Source organism: Sapajus apella, unplaced genomic scaffold, assembly GCF_009761245.1.
Source record: "Sapajus apella isolate SASKATOON/1434 unplaced genomic scaffold, GSC_monkey_1.0 scaffold16, whole genome shotgun sequence".
Classification (NCBI taxonomy): Eukaryota; Metazoa; Chordata; class Mammalia; order Primates; family Cebidae; genus Sapajus; species Sapajus apella.
In genome coordinates, this window is record NW_022436956.1 from 17166090 (window position 1) to 17192097 (window position 26008).

At 42.4% G+C, this 26008-nt stretch overlaps 1 protein-coding gene across 1 annotated transcript in view; it reads left to right on the forward strand.

Annotated features, from left to right (window-relative positions):
• SMIM35 (small integral membrane protein 35) overlaps positions 1-26008 on the forward strand; it is a 76879-nt gene that overhangs the window by 34443 nt on the left and 16428 nt on the right. Inside the window, exon 3 of the mRNA XM_032285366.1 lies at positions 19147-19296. Coding sequence (XP_032141257.1) covers positions 19263-19296 — 34 coding nt within the window. The 5' untranslated portion in view covers positions 19147-19262. The remainder of the gene's footprint in view (positions 1-19146; positions 19297-26008) is intronic.

Below are 26008 nucleotides of genomic sequence, written 5' to 3' on the forward strand. Positions count from 1 at the left end.
AAGAGTGGGTAAACGCAGGCTCTGAGGCAGGAGGACCCCACTCAGGATGGGTGCCTGCCACCTTGTACGTGTCAGTTGTTTCTGCTCCCCACCTTCCTCCCCAGGGTCTGGTGGGGATAAACAGAGAGTCACAGAGTGAAAGCCACCTTGTCTTTGAACTCTCTAGCAGCTGCAGGGTCTGCAGATGGCAGGGGCAGCTGATGGCTGGTGTGGGTGGCTGGGCAGTGGTACCCAGCTCACCTGGGCTGTGCATGACTCTGGCCCACTTGAGCAGAGGCCTGGCTTTGTCTGGGCTGGGACTTTGGCTTAGGTTCCCCCAGCTGCACACCGTCTTTGCAGGCCTAGGAGCCCATGAGGCCTGTGGAACAACCTGGGATACTGCCTGGGTGAAGGAAGGTGTTCCATGATTCCCCAAAGCCCTTTACCTCTTCCATTACTTCATGTGACTCCCACAGCCATATCATGAGGCATACATCACTTACCAGCCTCTTCATTTTATGGAAGACAATGTGGAAGGTCAGAGTGGCTCACCTGAGATTGTGCAGCTGGTGTGTGCTAGGGTGGGGGCTCCAGAACAGGCTCCTCTGAAGGCGAGCCCTGTGCTCCTTCCAGTACTGTGGGAGACCTCACAGAACCTCTCTAGATCCGCTCCCCACCAGGAACCTGGGCCCCTTGGTACCCTCTAGGCCCCAGCGACTCCTCTGCAGCATGGGGTGGTTTGAAAACTCTCAATCATGCCTTCCATCAATAAACACTTTTGTGCATGCACTCTGATATTTGTGTATTTATAAAGTATATTTGTACTTACAATCGAATATATACGGCCGTTATAAAGCATGTATGCAAAAAATAAATTAAAAACATTAAGGATGGAGTGAACATGCGAGAATTGCAGCTTCCCTTCAAATCACTCCCAGACGGTTCTGGGGTCCCCTGCCAGTGTCTCAGATTCAATGTTTGGACCAGCCTCCTGCCATCCTTGGCAGGCCATTCCCCTTCTCTGGCTCCATGTGGCATCGTCTCCTGTGGTCCCTGGTGCCAAGGAAATGACTACCCTGTGGATGACTGGAAAAGAGCCCTGACCCCTGCCCACACCTGATGTGGCTGCTTAAGTTCACACTGGCAACGTCCCTGGGAATTTTAGTGAAATAGCACTCTTACTACTAAAAATACAAAATACAGGCATGGTAGCACACATCTGTAATCCCAGTTACTTGGGAGGATGAGGCAGGAGAATCGCTGGAACCTGGCAGGCGGCGGTTGCAGTGAGCCGAGATTGTGCCACTGCACTCCAGCCTGGCGACAGAGCGAGACTCTGTCTTAAAAAGTAGTACATTATGATTATTGGCAAAATCGTCACCATTTTCACTTGCTCTTTTTTTTTTTTTTTGGCAGCTCCTCAGCCTGGGTCATAGGCATGAGGCTGCAGGAGGAAGGAAGGCTGAAGGGCAGGTTTTCTCCTTCCCCATCCTGGCCCAGGACCTGTGACACTTCACTCCTTTAGGTCATGTCCTTTCCAGAAGTCACCTCCATCTCTTCCGGGATGACCTGCTGTTTGGCTATTACTCATGTGTTTAATCTAGAGCCTGTTGTTTTTTTTTTTTTCCCCGAGCTTTATGACTTTTGCCTCATTCTTGAACCCTTTGTACCATTATTCACTTAACCTCTTTTCTTTTGTTTTTTTTTTTTTTTCTTTTTTTTTAAATTCAGACAGAGACTTGCTCTGTCGCCCAGGCTGGAGTGCAGTGGTGAAATCTCGGCTCACTGCAACCTCCACTGCCTGGGTTCAAGTGATTCTCGTGCCTCAGCTTCCTGAGTAGCTGGGGCTACAAAAGCACACCACCACCCTCAGTTAATTTTTTTTGTATTTTTAGTAGAAACTGGGTTTCGCCATGTTGGCCAGGCTGGTTTCAAACTCCTGACCTCAGGTGATCCACCCGCCTCAGCTTCCCCAAGTGCTGGAATTATAGATGTGAGTCACTGTGCATGACCTAATATTTTTCTTGAATTTGACTCACTTTTTAAAATTAATTATTTCCTTTAACCTCGTTCTAAGAAATAAAATCCACAAAATCAAGATTTGATATGCTAGTTGTCTCTTCTTAAATATGTTAAAATAAAAGTATAGTTGTTAAAAGAAGAAATGGCTCCAGGGTACCACTATGATCACATCCTGTGTTACCAGTGGATGTGTCCTTACTCTGGGGGAAGTGATGGGGAGACATGCAGAGATTGGCCTTGGCAAGGTCCCATCTGAGCCCCAGAGGCACCTTCTAAGAAACTGTCAATGAGGCATTTGAAACACTCTGGGCTGCTGTCTGTGTCTCCTTCTTCCCAAGACACAGACCCTGCCCAGCAAAGCTTAGGCACTCAAGCCAGTACCTTGGGGCAAATGTGGAGGGTCACAGAGCTCCCCAGCCCACAGAAGGCATTTGCTTAGCCTGCTGTAAAGGAAGCTTTGCCTTGATTCCCCCAAAGTGAGTGGCCATCGCTTATACCCAAGGTCTCATTTTGGCTGCTGAAATAACTTACTTGCTTCTCTGTCCATGGGGCTTCTCCATTCACTAAATCCTTCAGATAGAAGCTTGTCTTCTCCAGCTCTCCCAGCCTTCAGTCCCTGGACAGGACAGTCTACGGTCTGGGGTCCTCTGAGATGGCTGTGCCTGGCTGTGGGTGTATTGCCCATGTCTGCTCTTAGATGACATCTCAGCTGTCCTGAATTGCCACCAAGACTCTGTTCAGGAAGAGCCAGGGCAGAAGTGCTGAGCTTCAGGGTGTCATCTGTCAAGAAGGGCCCAGAATGCCAACTCTGAGGCCCCGACTGGGACCAGGGCTCATTTATTTGTATATTTTCTCTGTCTCTGTCTCTCTCCCTTTCTCTCTGGTGTCAGGCACACAACAAGTGTATGTATTCTAGAATCCTTGTGTAATTGGTTAATTTAATTAAAACCAGATGAGATCACTGGCTGGGCGCAGTGGCTCACGCCTGTAATCCCAGCACTTTGGGAGGCTGAGGCAGGCAGCTCATGAGGTTAGGAGTTCAAGACAAGACTGACCAACATGGCGAAACCCCATCTCTACTAAAAATACAAAAATTAGCTGGGCATGGTGGTGTGCGCCTCTAGTCCCAGCTACTCGGGAGGCTGAGGCAAAAGAATCACTTGAATCTGGGAGGTGGAGGTTGCAGTGAGTCAAGATCACACCATTGCACTCCAGCCTGGGCAACAGAGCAAGACTCCATCCCAAAAGGGAAAAAAAAAAAAAAGCCAGATGACATCACGTATAAATCACCTTCACAGACCACATGTAAACATGTCACAGTATGCTAGCCCCCTCAGACCCTGGCAGATGCACACAGGCACACAGCATGTGGGCCACGGACACAGGGACCAAGTGTGTGTCATTTCCCCCGAGGTCACTGCATTAGGGATGGTGGCTGACCCTCAGCAGCCAGCTTACTCCTGAAGCTCACTCAGTAGAAGGCAGACTCACTTCTATTCATTGCCTTTCTCTTGCTTAGGGAAGTAATAAAACTAAGTGTTCTTGGGACTGGCATTTACAAAGAAATTTAAAATATTTATTTGTCTTAAACTCCTTTACTCAAAACAACACATTTTCAAATCTAAACATCCTTTTCTCTAAACTTAAAAGTATATTCAGTATGACTCTCACCTTCTTCCTCCTCAATGTGCGATAACCTGAACTAATCACTTTGGGAAACTCCCTATACTGACTCTTATATGAATGGATTTTGATGGACCCTATTCCTCTGTCCTCCACCCACAAATGGTGCCAGTCTGGTTGTGAAAGAATGCCCTGGGGAGCTTATTGAAAATTACAGACCCCTTGGCTCACCTCTGGAGAGTTTCCTTGGATAGGTCTGGAGTGAGTCCCAAGTACTCCGTTCTTTGAAAGATCCTTAGGGAACTCTGAAGAATTTGGGAACAGCTGCTCTACACCTGCCCTGCCTCGCCTTAATTGTAGCGAGTCTGTTGAGGTTGAGGGATGAGCAGGCAGGGAACTACCTGATGTTAAAGTTGCATTTCTGGCCGGGCGTGGTGGCTTACACATGTAATCCCAGCACTTTGGGAGGTGGAGGTGGGCAGATCACAAGGTCAGGAGTTCGAGACCAGCCTGGCCAACATAGTAAAACCCTGTCTCTACTAAAAATACAAAAATTAGCTGGGCATGGTGGCGCATGCCTGTAGTCCCAGCTACTTGGGAGGCTGAGGCAGGAGAATCGCTTGAACCCAGGAAGTGGAGGTTGTGGTGAGCCAAGATCGAGCCACTGTACTCTAGCCTGGGCAACAGAGTGAGACTCTGTTCGTCCCCTGCCAAAAAAAAAAAAAAAAAAAAAAAAAAAAAAAAGCGATTACAGCCAGGCACCAGGACTTACAGCTTCTTGAGGCTTCCTCCTGGTTCTTCATAAACCCCATCATCAGTGCAAAGGTTGATGTTTATCTTCCTGTGTGCTTGGAACACATCCATCTAATCTAATGTGGTATCAGACCAATGTAGCATCATCACTTAAAGAGAAAGGGGCCCGACTCGGAGTCTTGTTTTATGTCACAGAAAATTTGGTTTGTCAGGGGCTGTTTCTGTCTACCCTCATTCCTGCATTAGAGATCAAAGTCCAACTTTGGGTCATCAATAAGTGCAGATCTCTATGGGCTTATGTAACTTGGTGCCTAACTGGTCTCTGTCCAAAGGAGGACAAAGGTTACCGACAAATCAGTGAAGAGCTGCCAATGCTCTTGTGCTGTTCTAGAAAATTTAACTCTAAGTGAAGGAAAATAACTTATTGAATATCTACCACGTGCCAGAAACCACCTAACTCTCCTTTCACTACACATCTTACTTAATCTTCACATTAACCTTGTGAAGTTAATATTTTAATCTCCATTTCAACATAAGAGAAGATTAAAACTCAGTCTTGCCCAGAGTCATGATATTTTAGCTTCCAGATGGCCTGACTCTAAGTCTTTTTTCATCATCCCACGCTGCTAAAGCAAATATTCCGATGGTCAAGAGATAAAAAGATCTGCCTGAAAATACTGGATTGAAAGACTCAGAGCTATACATCATCAGAGAGAGAGTGAGGATAAAGTTTAGCGAGCAGTAAACAAACCAGTGGGTCTAGTTTCAAACAGAAGACACCTGATTTTGTATTGTTATTATGTGATTGGTCCATTTTCTTCAGCAGTGTTTTTCATCACATGAATATTTCTATTGCAAAAGACGAAAATGACATGAAATTGATGATACCTGTTTTTGACCTTTAAGAATGGCAGTTTTGGCCAGGCGTAGTGGCTCACGCCTGTAATCCCAGCACTTTGGGAGGCTGAGACAGGCAGATCATGAGGTCTGGAGATCAAGTCCTCTGGGCCAACATGGTGAAACCCCATCTTTACTAAAATACAAAATACAAACAAATTAGCTGGGCGTGGCGGTGCACACCTGTAGCCCCAACTACTCGGGAGGCTGAAGCAGGAGAATCACTTGTACCCAGGAGGCGGAGATTGCAGTGAGCTGAGATCGCGCCACTACACTACAGACTGGGTGACAGTGCGAGACTTCATCTCAAAAAAAAAAAAAAAATAAAAGAAATGACAGTTTTATATGGTTCAAGCTAATACTAAGGCAAAACTTGAAAGGTTGTTTTTGCCTCTCCTCCCTGCCCCATTCCACTGGTTCTTCATAAACCCTACTGTCACCTGCTCTGTATCTGCCCTGGCTTGCCTTAATCGCAGGGAGAACCACAACTTGGTGACAGCCTTTCTCTGTGCATGTGTGTGTGTGTGCATGTGTATATACCATAACCAGAATAATATGATATCTATTCTTCTGCAAATTGAACTGATCTTTAAAATATGGAATTGATTATATTTTGAATTTGGTGTATAACTTAGGAGTTTATTGAAGCAAAAAAGAAGAAGAAGAAGAAGTAAAACAAGCTGGACACCATAGTGCCTGCCTGTAATCCTAGCTACTGAGGAGGCTGAGGTGGGAGGCCTGCTTGAGCCCAGGCATTCCAAACCAGAGATTTGCGTTATTTGAACAAAATGAGCAACGAAGGAGGGATTCTTGATTCCAGCTGGAGAAAAGTGTAGGCACCATGAAACCTGATGTATTGAGGGTAGAGGGCCTAGAAGCTGATGGAGATGAAAATGTGCCAAACCTGGACCGTGGGCAATGTCATCTCCACATCTGCCTCCACCACTGATCTTCACAGGAAAGCCTAGGGCCTCCCACTAGGGGCTGTTGGACTCAGGTTTGGGGTTTTAGAACTTCCTTCTGATTTTGTCTGATGTATTGCTAATCTTGCAGGGGGTTGTGCCGCTCGCTTGTTTGCTTTTCGTTTTAAAGTTCCGTGTCGGTATGAATCTAAAAGCTAGAGAGATCCAATCACCTACTGGAGGTTTCTTCTAATGATCAAAGTAGGATTTTTTTTTTCTTTTTTTGAGACGGAGTCTCACTCTTATCCAGGCTAGAAGGCTAGAGTGCGGTGGCGTGATCTTGGCTCACTGCAATCTCTGCCTCCGGGGTTCTAGCAATTCTCCTGCCTCAGTCCCCTGAGTAGCTGGGTTCACAGGCACCTGCCACCAGACCTGGCTAATTTTTGTATTTTTGGTAGAGATAGGGTTTTGCCATGTTGGCCAGTTTGGTCTTGGACTCCTGACCTCAAGTGATCTGCCCGCCCTCAGCCTCCTAACGTGCTGGGATTACAAGTGTGAGCCACCACACCCATCCTAGAATGAACTTTAAATGGGAGTCTGAGGGCATCTGGAGAGAAATCATAATTTAGATGGGTGCTGGGATGAACATTTGCAAGCTCTCTTGGCTTTAGGTCGGTTCCTCCAAACGGCTTGGTAAACAGGTGCATAGCGCCACCATTACTCTGTGCTGCTTGGCGTGTATGGCTGCATTGTTTTTTTCAATTCTGCCAGACTTCTCAGTGACTAAGATTTGTTTTCTGGAATGTGAGTAGATGGATGGATGAGTACAATTAGGGTAAATTCTTACCCTAAGTGTAAGGATCTTGATACGTCTGCCTTTTGCATGGCTTTTGGATGTTACATATCTACAGGAAGCCTGGATTATAGAAAATGCATTTCAATGCTCATCTTCATGTTTAAGGATTTAGGAACTCTTTCTCTCCAAGGGATAGTTTAGACAGAGGTAAATATTGGCTGGCATTTTATTGCTTTTTTAACAGTTTTGTTCAGATATAATTCACATAATATACAATTCACCATTAGAAGTATATAATTTAATGGTTTTAATGTTTTTAATATATTCACACATATCTGCAGCCATCATTACAAGTTTAAAACATTTTCATCATCTAAAAAAAAATAAGCCATACCCTTTAGCTAAGATAACCCCCTCCTTTTCTCCTCACCTCCCTTGCCCCCCATCCCGTAATTTACTTCCTTTTGTTCTTTTTTTTTTTTTTTTTTTTTTGTGTTTGAATCTTGCTCTGTCACCCAGGCTGGAGTTCAGTGGTGTGATCTCGGCTCACTGCAACCTCTGCCTCCCGGGTTCAAGTGATTCTCCTGCCTCAGCCTCCTGAGTAGCTGAAACTACAGGCACGTGCCTCTATACCTGGCTAAGTTTTTGTATTTTTAGTAGAGATGAGGTTTCACCTTGTTAGCCAGGATGGTCTCGATCTCCTGACCTAGTGATCCGCCTGCCTTGGCCTCCCAAAGTGCTGGGATTACAGGTGTGTGCCACCGCGCCCGACCTCTCTTTCTCTATAGATTTTCTGGATATTTCATAAAAATAGAATCATATAATATCTGGACTTTTGTGACTGGCTTTTTTCACATAGCATAATGTTTTTGAGGTTCATTCAAGTAGCATGTATCAATACTTCATTTCTTTAAATGACCAAATATTCTGTTATATGGATATACCACATTCTGTTTATACATTTGTCTGTGGATTCCTTAGGATTTTCTTTTTTAAAAGAAATCTTTTACCAAACACCCAGACTTCAAGGAGAAAGATTTTCCATATATAAGACTGTGCCATCTGTGAATAGAGATATTTTCATTTCTTCCTTTCCAATCTGGATACATTCCATTTCCTTTTCTTTTTCTTTTTCTTTTGACTCTTTCCCTGGCTAGAACCTCCAGTACAATGTTGAACAGAAGTGATGAGACCAGACATCTTTGTCGTTTTCCTGATCTTAGAAAGAAAATGTCTGTCTTTTACCATTTAGTGTGATAGTTGTGGGTTTCTCATGAAGGCACTTTGTCAGGTTGAGGAAGTTCTCTTCCTAGTTTGTTGAGTGTTTTTATCATGAAAGAATGTTTGATTTTGTCAAATGCTTCCTCTGCATCTATTGAGATAATCGTGTGATTTAAAAAATTCTACCGGTATGAGGTATTACAATAACTGATTTTTAGATGCAGAGCTAATCTTTTGCTTGAGGAAGAAATCCAGCTTGGTTATGGTGTATACTTATTTTTAGATGCTGCGGGAATTGGTTCGCTAGTATTTTGTTGAGGATTCTTTTTCCTTTTTCCACATACAATCATTCCCAATTGTTGAGGATTTTCACATCCATATTCATAAGATATATTTTTTCTCTGGTTTTCTTTTCTTGTCGTGTCCTTGTCTGGTTTTGGCATCAGGGGGATATTGGCCTTATAAAATGAATTGGGAAGTGTTTAGCCTCTTCTGCTTTTTGGAAGAGTTTGTGAATAACTGAGATTAATTCTTCTTTAACTGTTTGGCAGAATCAGTGGGAAAGCTAATTAGGCTTGGGTTTTTCTTTGTGGGTATTTTTTTTTATTGCTAGTTCAAATCGTCTGTTTCTTCTGGAGTCAGTTTTGGTAGTTTGTGGGTTTCTAAGAATCTGTTCATTTCATCTATGTTAACTATTCTGTTGATGTACAATTGTTCATTGTATTTCCTTATTATTATTTTTGTTTCTGTAAGGTTGACAATAATGTTCCCTCTTTCATTTCTGATTCTAGTAATTTGAGTCTTCTTTTTTTCTTGGTTAATTTAGCTAAAGGTTTGTCAGTTTTGTTGACCTTATGCCAATTTTTTGTGGTGTTCTCTATTGTTTATTTTCTATTTCACTATTTTCCACTCTAAGCTTTATCATTTCCTTTTTCTTCTGCTTGCTCTAGTTGAGTCTTCCTTTTCCTTCTTTCTCTCTCTCTTTCTTTCTTTCCTTCCTTCCTTCCTCCTCCTTCTTCTCCTTCTTTTTTTTTTTTTTTTGAGATGGAGTTTCACTTTTGTTGCCCAGGCTGTAGTGCAATGGCGTAATCTTGGCTCACCCCGACCTTTGCCTCCTGGGTTCAAGCGATTCTCTTGCCTCAGCCTCCTAAGTAGCTGGGATTACAGGCATGTGCCAACACACCTGGTTTTTTTTTTTTTTTTTTTTTTTTTGTAGAGACAGAGTTTCTCCATGTTGGTCAGGCTGGTCTCAAACTCCCAACCTCAGGTGATCTGCCCACTTCGGCCTCCCAAAGTGCTGGGATTGCAGGCATGAGCCACCGCACCCTGCCTTGTCTTTCTTTTTCTAGTGTCTTAGATTAGGTGGAAGATTAGGTCATTGACTTGAGATCTTCCTTCATTCCTTAAGTAGGGGTTTTACAAATACGAATTTTTCTCTGATAATTGCACCCCACAAATTTCGGTATATGGGGTCTTTATTTTCATTCATCTCCAAGTTTTTTAAATTCCCCTTTTTATTTATTCCTTGATCCATTGGTTATAGGTCATATTTAGGAGTGTGCTGTTTAATTTCCACATATTTGTAGAGTTATTCACATTTATTTTGCTATTGACTTCTAATTTTATTTCATTGTGGTCACAGAATATACTATACATTATTTTTATTCTTTAAATTTTATTGAGGTTTGTTTTATGGCTTGGCATATGGTCTATCCAGGGGATGTTTTATGTGCACTTGAAAACAATGCATGTTTTGTTGTTGAGTGGAGTGTTCTACAGATGTCTGTTTGTTGTAGTTGGTATGTAGTGTTGTTCAAATATTCTATTTCCTTTATTTTCTACTGAGTTATTTGATCCAATATTAAAAGTGGAATTCTGAAGCTTTCACTTATTATTGTTGAGTTTTCTATTTCTCCCTCCATGTCTGACAGTTTTTGCTTCACGTATTTTGATGCTCTGTAGGTACATACATACATGCTTATAATTATACTTTCCAAATAGATTGAGCATTTTATTATTACGAAATGTCCCTCTTTAATAACTTTTTTAAAGCCTATTTGGGGGATGGGCATGGCGGCTCACACCTGTAAACCCAGCACTTTGGGAGGCTGAGGCAGGTGGATCACCTGAGGCCAGAGGTTCAAGACCAGCCTGGGCAACATGGTGAAACCCTGTGTCTACTAAAAATACAAAAAATTAGCCAGGCATGGTGGCACACATCGGTAATCCCAGCTACTCAGGAGGCTGAGGCACAAGAATTGCTTGAACCTGGGAGGCAGAAGCTGCAGTGAGCTGAGATTGTACCACTGCACTGCAGCCTGGGTGACAGAGCCAGACTCTGTCTCAAATAAATAAATAAATAAATAAATAAAGTCTATGTTTTTCTGATATTAGGATAGCCATACAGCTTTCTTGTGGTAGCTGTTTGCCCAATACATATTTCCCATCCTTTTCTATTCAATCTATTTGTATCTTTGAAACTAAATTGTGTTTTCTGTAGATAGCACATAGTTGGATAATGTTAATTTTTATAACAGCAAGTCTAACAATCTCTGTCTTTCGATTGGATTGTTTAATTCATTCCTATTTATTATTGATATAGTTGGAGTTACATGTCATTTTACATTTTGTTTTCTATATGTCTTATACATTTTTGTTTTCCTATTCCTGTCTTACTCCTTTCTTTTGCATGAAGTGGATATTTTCTAACTTAGCACTTTAATTTCTTTAACGTTTTAATGCTTTTTCACTATTTTTAAGTGGTTACTCTAGGATTTACCATATACATCTTAGCTTACCAGCTCACTACAGATAGCTTATTACCAGCGATGCATAGAAGTATTATCACATATAGCTCTAGTCTCTTCTCTTTTGAGTATTATGATATGTATTATATCTTATATTATACAATATATTATTGTTACATATGTCACACCTATTAATGTTACAATCTCAGCAATATATTGTTATAATTATTACTTTATCAACTGTAGTCATGTCCTTTGCTCTATTCTGCTTTGCTCCCATCCACCCCTTTGTGCTATAATTGACAAAAACATTACATTTCTATAGGTTATAGGCCTAACATCACATTATATATCATATATATTTTTTTGTATGATTGCTTTTTAAATCAGTTCTGAGGACAGAAATATGCACTTATACATTAAAAAAAATTGTTACTAGTCCCCTTTGTTTTTGTGTGTGTATGTATTCAAATTAACATGAGATCATCTGCTTCTAGCCTGATGGATGTCCTTGGGTATTTTTTGTAAGGTGGGTCTGCTAGCAACAAATTCTCTCAGCTTTTGTTTATCTGGGAAAGTCTTTTGTTTGCCTCCATTTTTGAAAGATAGCTTTGCTAAACATAGGACTTTTGGTTGACAGTTTCTTTTCTTTGTGTGCCACTGTCTCTGACCTGTAATGTTTTTGCTGAAAAGCCAACTGCTAATCTTTTAAGGCTTCTCTTGCAAGTTCCCAATGAGTTGTTTTTCTCTTGCTGCTCTCAAGATATTCTCCTTGTCTTTTACTTTCAGCATTTTTCACTATTATGTGTCTCTTTGCAAATCTCTTTTAGTTTATCTTACTTGGAGATTATTTAGCTTCTGGACGTGTAGGTTATTGCTTTGTTTTTGTCTTTGTTTTTTTTCTGAGACAGAGTCTTGCTCCGTTGCCCAGGCTGGAGTACAGTGACATGATCTCAGCTTACTGCAACCTCCACCACCCAGGTTCAAGCAATTCTCATGCCTCGGCCTGGGATTACAGGTGTGCACCACAATGCCCAGATGATTTTTTATTTTTTTTTGAGACAAGATCTCGCTTTGTTGCCCAGGGTGGAGTGCAGTGGTGCAGTCTTGGTTCACTGAAACCTCCACCTCCCGAGTTCAAGTGATCCTCCCACCTCAGCCTCCCTAATAACTAGGACTACAAGCATGTGCCACCACGCCAGGCCAATTTTTGTATTTTTAATAAAGACAGAGTTTCACCATGTTGGCTAGACTGGTCTCAAACTCCTGACCTCAAGTAATCCACCTGCCGTGGCCTCCCAAATTTGCTGGGATTACAGACGTGAGCCACTGTGCCTAGCTAGGTTATTGTTTTTCAATACATTTGATAAGTTTTCTGCCATTATTATTATTATTTTGAGACAGATTCTCACTCTGTCACGCAGGCTAGAATTGTGGCTCACTGCAGCCTTGACCTCCTGGCTCAAGTAATCCTCCTGTCTCAGCCTCTGAAGTAGCTGGAACCACATGTGTGTGCCACTACGCCTGGCTAATTTTTGTATTTTTTGTAGAGATGGAGTTTTGCCATGTTTCCTAGGCTGGTCTCAAACTCCTGGGCTCAAGCTATCTACCCATCTCAAAAGTGCTGGGATTACAGAATTGAGCCACCAGGCCCAGCCACTAGCTCCTCTATTCATTCCTGTACAGCTTAAAGAGACCGTTACAGAGCTCCTGGACTAAGGCAATAAAATTCTGCGTTGGCATGATCCACTTTCCTGGTTAACTGAATATAAGCCTTAAAGCTATACGTCTCCCACCAAAGCTGCGTGTTCAGTTATCTGGGTATTTGGTACTTAGTCCACGTGCTCCATGGCAGAGAGAGCAATTTCTCGAGGTTAAGTCGTCGCCTTCTCTTGCCTCCCAATTGGTCTTCCTTCATTTTTGCTCTGCTCTAATTTGTTCTACACGGAGCAGCCGGAGTCGTTTTAGAAAGGGTACATTTGGCCATGACATTATACTGCTTAAATACTTGAGTGGTCTTCCATTTTCCTTATAATAAAGCCCCACATCCCTAAAATGGATGAGAAGACCCTGTTTATCTCTCCCATTTCTTCCCATGCCCTTTTCTGTCTGTGCCCCACTCTCTGCTCCACCCCCCGTCCTCACCCCACATCTTGCATATACACAATCTTTCACATTTTTATTGTCTGAGTATCATGCTCTACCCTGTTTTTTTTTTTTTTTTTTGTTTTTTATTATGAAGACAAAAGAAATGCTCCAGGAGAAGGGTCCATGATTACCAGAAACATCAAAGAGTTCTTCCTACCATTTTTATTCTGTTGTGTTGAGGCCAGCATTGCAATAAACAAGCTAAAACTACTTACATTGGACTCATTTGCAGTAACTGACATTTACAGGAATATACTAGAAATGGCGCTAAGAAGTTTAAGAAGAGTTATGGTAAACTTGCATGCACATCATACAGAAAAGTAACATTTTAAATATAAAAAAGGAAAACTTCCTGGAAACGTTATGCCAGTGTTAAAGAACAGTGCTACACTGTATGTGACAAATTCCTTTCCAAAAGGCTGTCAAAGGTGTGAGTGCTGCAAAAGAACAAAAACAAACACAAAAGAAAACGTGTCTTACAGTTTGTAGGCAAGATGACACTGACTAGCACAAAGCGGGGTCTGGAGTTCAGTTCATGCCCGAAGCCTGCCCCCTCGGCCTCCAGGGGTCACTCACAGCATTCTCAAATCCATTTCCCACACACGACTTGTCACTGCTCCTTTCCCCTTGAAGAAAGCTTGTCAGAAGCTACAGGTCTCCGCAGTGGGACAATCTGATTTAATTGCTACGTAAGAAATGGACGTGACCATCACCCTCAGCCTGATGGCAGGGGCGTTGAGGAAGTCATCAGTCCTCTGAAATTGAAAAGAAACCAGTGTTGAAGTCTGGACAGAGAGCCTTAAACACGTGACAGCACCAATGCAGCCACTCAATGTGCCCTAGGTGGGCTGTCAGGGTCAGCGGCTTCTTTCCAGATGAAAGGAGGGGAGTCGAGAACCATCACAGAGAACCAGCCCAGATGCTCCTGCTGTGCTGCTGCCACAGCCAGCCGCTTACCTCTGATGGCTCACACAGGCGGCACCTCACTGCCCTTTGACTACATCCCCAGGGACCCCAGCTTAAGGTGTATGCATCACCCAGCCCTGTGCTGGCAGCACGCTACCAATCAGCCTGCATGAAGACCGGTCACCTGTCATGTGTGAATTCCTTACATTCAGTTTAAATTGTCCTTTAAAGATCTATTTAGAAAATACCTTTGAAAAACAAGGGTAACTTTAAAAAATGGAAACTTTCAAACTCATTTATATTTTTATTATAAACAAAAATTAATTAAGAGTTTAATAAACTGGATGAAAACCCACCAAGTGCCAGGCTAACTAGCAATTAGAAAAATGGTAATTTGCCAGCATTTTCTCATCGGAGTTCTCTCTCCAGTAAGGGTATATCTAGATCTGTAAGAGTCAGTGGACTCTGCATCGATTTTATGTTTGAGATTTTTCCCTCCCACCATGTATTGGCCGGGCATGGTGGCTCACACCTGTAATCCCAGAACTTTGGGAGGCCAAGGCGGGTGGATCGCCTGAGGTCAGGAGTTTGAGACCAGCCTGACCAACATGGTGAAACCCCATCTCTACTAAAATACAAAAATTAGCCGGGTATGGTGACAGGAGCCTGTAATCCCAGCTGCTCAGGCGGCTGAGACAGGAGAATTGCTGGAACCCAGGAGGAGGAGGTTGCAGTGAGCTAAGATGATGCCACTGCACTCCAGCCTGGGCAACAGAGTGAGACTCCATCTCAAAAAAAAAAAAAAATCACCAAGTATTAGGATACTAATGATAGTCCCTATATCCATCCAGAAGCACTGACCACCCCATGCTCCACACTCAGAGCCTGCCTGGAAGCTCCCCCACACTGAGGTACAGGAGAATGCCTGCTTTCAGTCATTTCAGGGCTGTGATAACACATGAGCAAGGAGCACTGTGTGAGTCTCTGGGAGGGAATCCTCCTGGGGCCCAGAGACTCCTCCACTCCTGAGGAGGGCAGGCAGTCTGCGGAGAACCTGGCCAGGCCCCTGGAGGCTGGCAGGGGGCAGGCATGTCCCACCCACACAGGTCCCCCTGTTCCGATGGCACCGGGATCCCCTGTCCTTTTTCAGAGAATGTATGTTTTTGAGCAACTGATTATCAGGGTGATGATCTGTTGAACATACCTCCTCATAGAGCATGAACTGCATGAAGGCAGGGCTCCTGTGTGCCTTGACCACTCTATGCCCGGTGTCTAGCACAGGGCCTGGCACATAGTAAGAACTCCATAAATCCTTGTTGAGTGTGGGAATTAATGCTCTTTGGAACACTGAATTCCAGGGCTGGCATGGAGGTGGGCAAGGAGAAGGTCTTGGAGCTCTACTTAGAGCTAATGTGGAACTGGAGAAAAAGTTATTTAAATTTCAGAAGGGCACTTTGGGAGGCTGAGGTGGGCAGATCCTCATGGTCAGGAGTTCAAGACCGGCCTGGTTAACACAGTGAAACCCTGTCTCTATTGAAATACAAAAATTAGCTGGGCGTGTGGCATGTGCCTATGGTCTCAGCTACCAGGGAGGCTGAGGCACCAGAATCGCTTGAACCCAGGAGTTGGAGGTTGCAGTGAGCCTAGATTGTGCCACTGCATTCTAGCCCGGGTGACGGAGCAAAATTCTATCTCAAAAGAAAAAAAATTCAGAAGGAAACTTCTCACCACTTGTATTCATAACTGCAATCTGGACTTACTAACTGGTAAGTCTAATGGACACATATTCCAAGGGGAACTTCCCCGACAGAGTCCATCCTGGGCTAGTGTTATAATAAGGTGGTTGGCTCCTTGTCCCTCTTGTCATTCTTTGGATGAATAGCTTGGTGCATATAGAAAGTAGCCATTTCCCTCCTACTTTTACCCTTCGAATTGTGGACACTGAGCCTGTTTGTTTGTTTTAAGACAGGGTCTCGCTCTGTCACCCATGCTGGAGTGCAGTGGCTCAATCTTAGCTCACTGAAACCTCTGCCTCCCAGAAGATTCTCCCATCTCAACTTTCAAGTTGCTGGGATGACAGGTGTGGACCACCACATTCGGCTAATTTTTGTATTTTTTTTGTAGAGACAGGGGTCTTGCCATGTCGCCCAGGTTGGTCTTGAACTCCTGAGATCAAGCAGTCCACCTGCCTTGGCCTCACAGAGTGCTGGGATTATAGACGTTAGCCACTATGCTAGGCCCCCTGAGCCTATTGTAACCCATAATTGGAATGGTGAGTTTGGGAATATAAATTGAGACAGTGACGATTATTTTTAAAAAGTAATAAACAACTTATATTTATTAAATGCTTTCTTTGTAACAGACATGTATTATTTTATTTATTTATTTATTTATTTATTGAGATGAAATCTTGCTGTTATTGCCCAGCCTGGGGTGAAATGGCACGATCTCAGATGGCTGGAACCTCCACCTCCCGGATTCAAGCAATTCTCCTGCTCCAGCCTCCTGAATAGCAGGGATAACAGGCACCCATCACCACGCCTGGGGCTAATTTTTGTACTTTTAGTAGAGATCGGGCTTCACCATGTTGGCCAGGCTGGTCTTGGACTCCCGACCTCAGGTGATCTGCCGCCTCGGTCTCCCAAAGTGTTGGGATTATAGGCATGAGCCACTGTGCCTGGCCTATTTTAAATAAATCTATGGTAATTCCAGGTGTTAGGTACTTTTATTATTTCAATTTCATAGATAAATGAACTGGGTTTTGGAGAAATTAGATTAGAGTTAGAATTAGATTAGAATTAGAATGACAATATGTGCTTGTGGACACATTATAAGTAGCTGGTAAAGCTGGGATTCAAATTCATGTCTGTCTGGCACAGGCACCCAAACACTTAACTTCTGTTCTGCATCGCCAAAGGACTGGAAATTTTTATAAATGATTTCTTGCTGTCTGATGGTCTTTTGAAACTTCATTTACACTTTCACCTGAAGTGCCTTTTGAAACTGTCATTTTAAAGTGCCCTGAGGGTGGGAGGCACTTTTCTTTCCATATCAGGAGATGACTGAAACCCAAAATCTGTGTTCACCTTTCCATGTTTGAGTAAGTGCAGGCGTTGCCTAGACTTTCTTGATTTTACAAGGATGTTTTCAGGAAGCCAAAGCAACAACAAAAACAGAAAAAGCCCCTTGACTCTATAGAGAAGGCAGTTTGTAAAGAAATAGGAAAGAAAATACACAGGGATTTACCAACTTTAAATTCCATTTAAACTGATTACGTTCAAAGGCTCTAAGTCTGATGCTTGTCAAAGGACTTTGACCCAAACAGAAGGGTTGATTTTAAAAAGTATTCCACAGGGTAAAGTTTGGGTGAGAAAAAAGTCGTCGAAACAGAGGCTAAATTAATAAATAAGAGGCTTTTGTCAGCTGCAAGGTCCTGATAAAACTGCTTTAAAGTCTATGCGTTCTAGAATCCTTGTTGATAACCAAGAACAATCCCTCACATAGATCTTTAAATTAAAAAGCCTAAAGTAAATAAACACCAGGTAAAGACTTTCTGCTCCCCAGATTATTACTTAATTGATGAGGCTGATCCATATTCACTTTTTGCCTTAACTATAGAGAGAAAAATAAAAATTTCTGACATTATTTATTATGTATTAGCTTTTTTTTGTTATTGTTTTGTTTTGAGACAGTCTCATCCTGTTGCCAGGCTGGAGTGCAGTGGCACAATCTCAATTCACTGCAACCTCCGCCTCCTGGGTTCAGGTGATTCTCGTGCCTCAGCCTCCCAAGTAGCTGGGACTACAGGCATGCGCCACCACACATGGCTTATTTTTTTATTTTTTGGTAGAGATGGGATTTCACCATGTTGGCCAGGCTGATCTCAAACCCCTGACCTCAAGTGATCCCCGCACCTCGGCCTTCCGAAGTGCTGGGATTACAGTTGTGAGCCACCATGCCCAGCCTCCTGTATTTGTTTTTATTAGAGTAATACATGTAACTGGTAAAAAAAAAAAAAAAATGAACTGTGCAGGAAGATAGAAAATGAAAAACAGAAGCTCTTTCCTACCACTATCAAGTTCCTCTCCTAGATCATCACATTACTTTTCTTCTGCATCTCTCCAGAAAAATAAGGTGTGTGTGTGTGTGTGTGTGTGTGTGTGTGTATATATGTGCATATGATGAAATATATAGTCTTTTAAAAGAATTTTACTACATCCATTTAAACTTTCCTTTTTCCTATATAATGGAGATTTTATAAACCGACAAAGAGAGACCAATTGCATTTTAAAAGTTATTATTTTTCATTTTGAAATGATTACAAACCTGTAGAAAATTTGGAACTACTGTGTATCCAAAAAAAATACAAAAACAATTTCTGAGTGATTTGAGAGAAAGTTACTGACCTGATACCCCATCACACCTGAATACTCTAGAATGTATTTCCTGTGAGGACATTTCCCTACATTAACTGTGATACAGTGATTGAAATCACAAAATTAATTAATTAATTAATTTATTGAGACAGAGTCTTGCTCTGTCGCCCAGGCTGGAGTGCAGTGGCACTGTCTCTGCTCACTGCAAACTCTACCTCCCGGGTTCAAGCAGTTCTTCTGCCTCAGCCTCTTGAGTAGCTGGGATTACAGGCGCCCACCAGCACGCCTGGCTAATTTTTGTATTTTTAGTAGAGACAGGTTTCACCATGTTGGCCAGGTTGGTCCCCAACTTCTGATCTCAGGTGATCTGCCCACCTCAGGCTCTCAAAGTGCTGGGATTACAGGCGTGAGCCACTGCCCGGCCAAAATCAGAAAATTAATAACAATTCACTATTTCCATAATTCTCACATTATTTAAGTTTTGTCAGTTGCCCCAGTAGTGGCTTTTACAGCAAAAGGATCCAGTTCAAATCACAAATTGCATTTAGTTGTCAGGTCTTTTTATTCTGCTTCAGTCTGGAGCATTTTCTCAATCTTCTCTTGACTTTCATGATCTTTATACTCAGGCTGGAGTACATTAGTGTGATCTCTGCTCACTGCAATCTCTGCTTCCTGGGTTCCAACCATCTTCCCACTCAGCCTCCTAAGTAGTTAGGATCACAGGCATGCACCACCACACCCAGCTATTCTTTTTTTTTTTTGTATTTTTTTGATAGAGACGGTGTTTCACCATGTTGCCCAGGCTGATCTCAGACTCCTAGCCACAAGTGATCCTCCCATCTCAGCCGCCCAAAGTGCTAGGATTACTGGCGTGGGCCACTGTGCCTGGCCAATGCTGGGTTCTTCTCCTCGCCTCCCCTCAGGTGGCACACCATTTCTGTTTGTCTCTTTACTGATGAAGCTCACTCTGGTCACTTGATTAAGGTGGTGTTTGCCAAGCTTCCAATCTGTAAAGTTATTTTTTTCTCTTTGTAATTAGTAAGTATTTTGTGGAGAGGAATGTGAAACTAAGTATTCCACTGTGCAGTAAACTTTTAATTAATTAATTAGTCAATTAATGTCTTATGGACTCATGGTTTCTATTTTATTCAGTGGGTTGTTCCTGCCATCACTTATTTTGATACTCAAATATCAAATCAAATTTTGATACTCTCACCTTCCTTTCAAAACCTAGCAGTCACTGCTTTGTCCGATAGAAGCTGGCGTATGTGTCATTTGACTTGCTCCATTATTGTTTAGGACCTTCTTTATTGTTGCTGTTGTTGTTTTGGCACAGAAAGATGGTTTAAGTTCATCTTTTACTTTCCCTGCAGCTACTGAAATCAGCCATTTTTCCAAGGGACCCTGGTTCCTTTGAGTGGAAAATGGCATTTAGAAGCCAAGATCTTGGTGGTAGACATGTCTGTTGGTATCGGGACATTGCTGCCTCAAGCCCGCTTAGTGGACAAGCTGCATACATCCATACACACCTACATTTGTTTCTATATCTATTTATATGTGTATTAAACTTTAGTTCACACCAATAACTTCAATTCCAATCTAATACCATAAGGTTTACTCTAGGTTTCTCTCTTTTTGTATTTGTAAATTTTCCAACACTGTGAGGTCTGGCTTCCATTAGTCTTAACATATTTACTTAATTAATCATTTGTATGTACTCAATATCAATATTGATATTGATTGATCTGTGTCAATCAATATCCAATCTCTGCTGCCACCTCCCCTCTAGCACTAATGCCTGTCTTCTTCCTCTTGGGCTCTGATATCTTATGCTGGGCTGCTCCATCGTGACCTTTCTTTTGTCCTGTTGGGCTCTGACTCCACTTGCTGGGCCATAGCCCCCAACGCTGCCATGGATGCCCTCCTCATCCCATTCAGGCTCTGATTCCACACACCAGCCTATACTCCACCTAGAACTCTCCTTACCCTGCTTGGGCTTTGATGCCCTAGGTTAGACTACCTCAATCCCTATGCCTTCCTCTTCCTGTTCAGCCCTGAACCCCCACACCAGGCTTCCCATCTTCATGGACACCTTCCTCCCTCAGCCTGGGATCAGGCACCTTCACTGAGCAGCCCTCCTCTCCTCCATGGACCCTGCTCAGGACCACCATAGTCCCATTCCACCACCAATGGCAGCTGGGCCCAGGAAAAACATGTAGATGTTGTATTCTTTAAGTTCTTTTGTATTTGAAAATGCCTGGCTATTGTCTTTATATTTGAACATCTTGATGTGTTAAAATATTTTTGGATTTCACTTTTTTTTCTCTTAGAACTTTGTAGATTGTGCTCCATTGTCTCCCGGCATTATGTTTCTCTGAAGAAGACTGAGCCCAACATAAATTATGTTGCAAGGTGGGTGCAGTGGCTCACGCCTGTAATCCCAACACTTTGAGAGGCTGAGGTGGGTGGATCACTAGAGGTCAGGGGTTCGAGACCAGCCTGGCCAACATGGTGAAACCCCATCTCTACTAAAAATAGAAAAATAAGCTGGTTGTGCTGATGCATCCGTGTAATCCCAGCTATTCGGGAGGCTGAGGTGGGAGTTGCTAGCATTAAGACTGGGGAAACAAAGGGAAAAGCTTGGAAGTATCAAAACATAGAGCCTGGGGGAGGGCCTCAGGCCTCTGGGAAAAGAGGCTTTGGCAGTCTGGTGCTGGTCTTTCTAGAGCAGAAGGTAGGGCATAATGAGACTGGTTCTATGAATTTGGAAAAACTGCAAACGAGACCCAAGTGATATTAGAAGAAACTGCTGGGGTGAAAAAGAAGCAGCACTGGGTGATGCTGACAGTAACATGACAATTGGAAGTAGACAGAGGGGGTAAGTCCCCTCTTCAGCCTTGCCGCCTCTCTCTATTGCCTCCTATTGGCAGAACTTCCCCTAGCTGGCAATAAGAAACATTTGCAGAGTCCCTGTTGTAACATCACAAAGCCAACTACAGAAAGTGGGTTTGAAATTGAGAAACAATAGCTTGACTGGAACAACATTTTAACTGAACTATATCTTGGTTTTGAGTATTAAGCTATCCTCCCACCTCAGCCTCCTGAGTAGCTGGGGCTACATGGGTGTGTCACCATGCCTAGCTACTTTTTGTATTTTTATAGAGATGGAGTTTCAATGGTCAGGCTGATCTTGAACTCCTGACCTCAAGTGATCCACCTGCCTCAGCCTCCCAAAGTGCTTGAATCATAGGTGTGAGTCACTGCCCCAGGCTCTTGAGTAATATTTTATTCTAGGTCAGATGCTTTGTCCCTCTTTTGCATTTGGTTTTATTTATTTATGCTATACTTCGAGTGTGTGGTTGCTACGTCCTTTATTTGAGTGACTAAGTCCAGACATTCTATTTGTCTGACATTGATGACAGACTCTTCTCCTGTGTCTTGATTCTATTTTCAAAAAGGGAAATTACTATCTTTACCCCAAACAACACAGCCACGAATTTCTCCTCCTCCTCTTCTATTCTTCCCCTCCTCCTTCTTCCTCCTTCTCCTGTCCTCTTTGCCCTCCTCCTTCTTCCCCCTTTTTCTTCTTTTTCTTTCTTCTCCTCTTCCCCTTATACTTCTCCTCTTGTTCCTCCTTGTTTTTTCTCTTCCTCCTCCTCCTTCTGCTTCTCAGTTTCTCTTCTTCACTCTCCTTCCCCAAACTCCTAATTTAATCCCTTGACCTCACTTTGTTTTTAGACTTTTTTCCTCTTTCACCTTCTCTTCTTTCTTCCTCATCATTCTAAATAAATTTTAAGTCAATTTTCTTCTTTACAAACTGAAAACCCATGTTTCCCATGTCAACATTTTATAAGCATAGTTTTGTTTGTAAAATCAATTTGTAAATTTTTAAAAGGGGTTTGATAGAATTAAGATAGTATTTTGGCCAGATCCAGGAATACTGAAATCCTGTCATTGACTACAAAAAATTTCTAAGGGAGAGACACATAAAGAAACAGGAAATAAATGTCAAAGAAAAAAATAGCATATCACAGCACTTGTATCCCAAATCCCCACAGGCTTGTCTTGTAAACTTGACTGGAGCAATGACCAAGGCTAAAAGAGCCTTACGGCATGTTTTTCTCCTCCTTAGCCCAACCCCAAGTCCTGGGTCTTACCACACTTTGGTCTGCAGGGACAGGGAACTGTCATGATGAGCATGCCTGCATGTAAATTTGAGGAGACGATGATGTCTACAAGACTTCCTACTGCTCCAGTCATATGGAAGGAGGCAATGGAATAGAAGGGCCATAGTTATGACCTCTGAACATATGTTGATCCTGCCCATCAGTAAACTTGGCCCAACTGGCATGACTCAAGAGAGACAGTGAAGCAGGGAGGGAAAGAGGAAGTAAAGGGTCATCTTGGATGAATCTCTTTCCCTAGAGCCCTGTGCTGCTTTGTGGAAGCAGGACTAATAGAACATCACAATTATATTAACTCTTCATGAGCCTTTGACTACATGGTTACGGATCCACACACAACACTTGCATCTTAATGATAAGAGTGGAGACTGGGAGAAATGGCTCCTCCAGGCCAAATACCACTGTGAGTGACACAAAACAGGACTCCGTTTTGAAGAACCTCATTCTCTCAAACACCTTTGTGGTCTGAAACTGCTTTTGGATGATGTGGATGTGTGCCTCCCTGTCACAGATGTTGTGAGTGTGAGTCCTTTTGTCGGCTGGCGGCAATGGGTGGATTGATTGGATGAGGGGTATCTTCAGTAACAGTTGGTACGGTTACCTAACTGCTGACATAAAGAAGCTTCACATAGGCTGCTCTAAAAGCCGCAGCATAGTTCTGGAGATGTCTTCTCAAATTTATTTTATTTCTGCCTAATTACTTTAGAGAACAAGTAATTTTAAGCAATAAAGGATAATGGAAAGGACATGGGTTTTGGTGCCAGAAAGAACTGAGTTCTTGCTGTGGCTTTGGCATATACAGCTCTGTGAACTGAGTGATTACATAACTGCTAGGAGCTCTATTTGCAGTTTCCTTAACTGTAAAACAATGGTCAACAATAATGTAGTCTAAAAACTAAAAACTACCAAGCCAAAAAAACAGTGGTGGTGATTTAAAAAACAAACTTTTTTTTTAAAATAGAGACGGGGTTTCACTATGTTGGTCAGGCTGATCCTGAACTTCTGACCTTGTGATCCACCCGCCTCAGCCTCCCAAAGAGCTGGGATTACAGGTGTTAGCCACTGCACCTGGCCTGGTGGTGAATTTTAAAAAAATTCACATAGCTGACAGCCTGTTGGAAAAACATCTGAGAATTTTCACCTGTAGCAACATCTGAGGCAAAAGTTTTATTGACCCTTTCTTAAATTTGGATTTTATGAAGAGGAATATCAGTTCACCATATATTTATGGCTACCGAGGCTTATATAAGACTTGCATTTATTTTTTAAAAAAAGAGACAGGGTCTCACTGTGTTGCCCAGGCTGGTCTGAAATTCCCGGGCTCAAGCAATCTTCCTGCCCCTGTCTCCCAAAGTGCTGGGGATTACAGGCATGAGCCACCACACCCAGCCTAAGACCTGCATTTTAATGAATGCAGAGTTGGTAGATATATTCTTTCCCTCTGTAAAATCCTAGGTAAGGATTCATGTGCCCATCTGATGTCTCAATTATTTTGGCCAATAATTAGAACATATTAATTAATCAAGCAAGAAATTTATTCTGGCAAGATCACCAAGAGTGATTTTTCTAAAGCCAGATGTTCTAGTGGGAGCCCTATGATAACACACCTGTTTGGAATATATTCACCACAAAGAAATAATCTTTAATTATTCCTATAATAGAGATATCCTGGACCTATTTCTGAGAAAAACTCTGGCTGTGCCTAAAGATTGGCCCACCTCAGTATAGGCATTGCTCAGGAGAGGAAAAGGGTCAGGCTTCTCCATTTCTATTGAGAAAATATCCCCTCATCCCCCAACTTATTCATCTCTATGTTTAGTTCTAAAATATTTGCCTTTACCACAGGCATCACATTAACCAACCTCAAACTATACTAAAAGGCTACAGCAACCAAAACAGCATGGTACTGGTACAAAGAGACACGTAGACCAATGGAACAGAATAGAGAACCCAGAAATAAATCTGCACACCTACAACCACTGGATCTTTGACAAAGGCTACAATGATAAGCAATGGGGAAAGGACTCCCTATTCAAAAAATGGTGCTGAGATAGCTGGCTAGCCATATGCACAAGATTGAAACTGGACCCCTAATTTTCACCATATATAAAAGTTAACTCAAGATGAATTAAAGACTGAAATGTAAGACCTAAAACTGTGAAAATCCTAGAAGAAAAGTTAGGAAATACCATTCTGGACATTGGCCTTAGCAAATAATTTATGACTAAGTCCCCAAAAGCAGTTATGACAAAACAAAAACTGACAAATGGGACCCAATTAAACTAAAGAGCTTCTGTACAGCAAAAGTAACTATCAACAGAACAAACAGGCAATCTATAGAATGGGAGAAAACATTCATAAACTATGCATCCAACAAGGGTCTAATATCCAGAATCTATAAGGAACTTGGGCAATTTGACAAGCAGAAACAAAATGACTCCATTAAAAAGTGGGCAAAGGACACAAACAGACACTTCTCAGAAGAAGACATACAAGTGGCCAACAAACATGAAAAAATGCTCAATATCACTAATCATCAGAGAAATGCAAATCAAAACCACACTGAGATAACATCTCATGCCAGCAAGAATAGCTACTATTAAAAAGTCAAAAAAATAACAGGTGTTGGCAAGGCTGCAGAGAAAAGGGAACATTTATACACTGTTGATGAAAATGTAAATTAGTTCAGCCACTGTGGAAAACAGTTTGGAGATTTTTCAAAGAACTCAAAACAGGACTACTGTTTGACTCTGCAATCTTATTACTGGGTATATACCCAAAAGAAAATAAGCAGTTCTACCAAAAAGTTACAGGCACCCATAGGTTCATTGCAGCACTATTCACAACAGCAAAGACATAGAATCAACTGAAGTGTCCATCATCAACAGTGGACTGGATGAAGAAAATGTGGTACATATACACTAGGAAACACTACACAGCCATAAGAAAGAACAAAATATTGTCCTTTGCAACAACATTGGTGCAGCCAGAGGTCATTATCTTAAGCAAATTAACACTGGAATGGAAAACCAAATACCACTTGTTTTCCCTTGTAAGTGATAGGTTAACATTGGGTACATATGGACAGGGAAAAATGGACCCTGGGGACCACTAGATGGGGGAGAGAGGGAGAGGAGCAAGGGTTGATGAACTAACTATTGGGTACTATGCTCACTACCTGGGTGATGGGATCATTTGTACCCCAAACCTCAGCGTCATTCAATATACTCATGTAACAAACCTGTACATCTACTCCCTGAATCTAAAATAGAAGTTGAGGCTGGGTGAGGTGGCTCACTCCTGTAATCCCAGCACTTTGAGAGGCTGAGGCAGGTGGATCACCTGAGGTCAGGAGTTCAAGACCAGCCTGGTCAACATAGTGAAACTCCATCTCTACTAAAAATACAAAAATTAGCTGGGCATGGTGGTGGGCACCTATAACCCCAGCTACTTG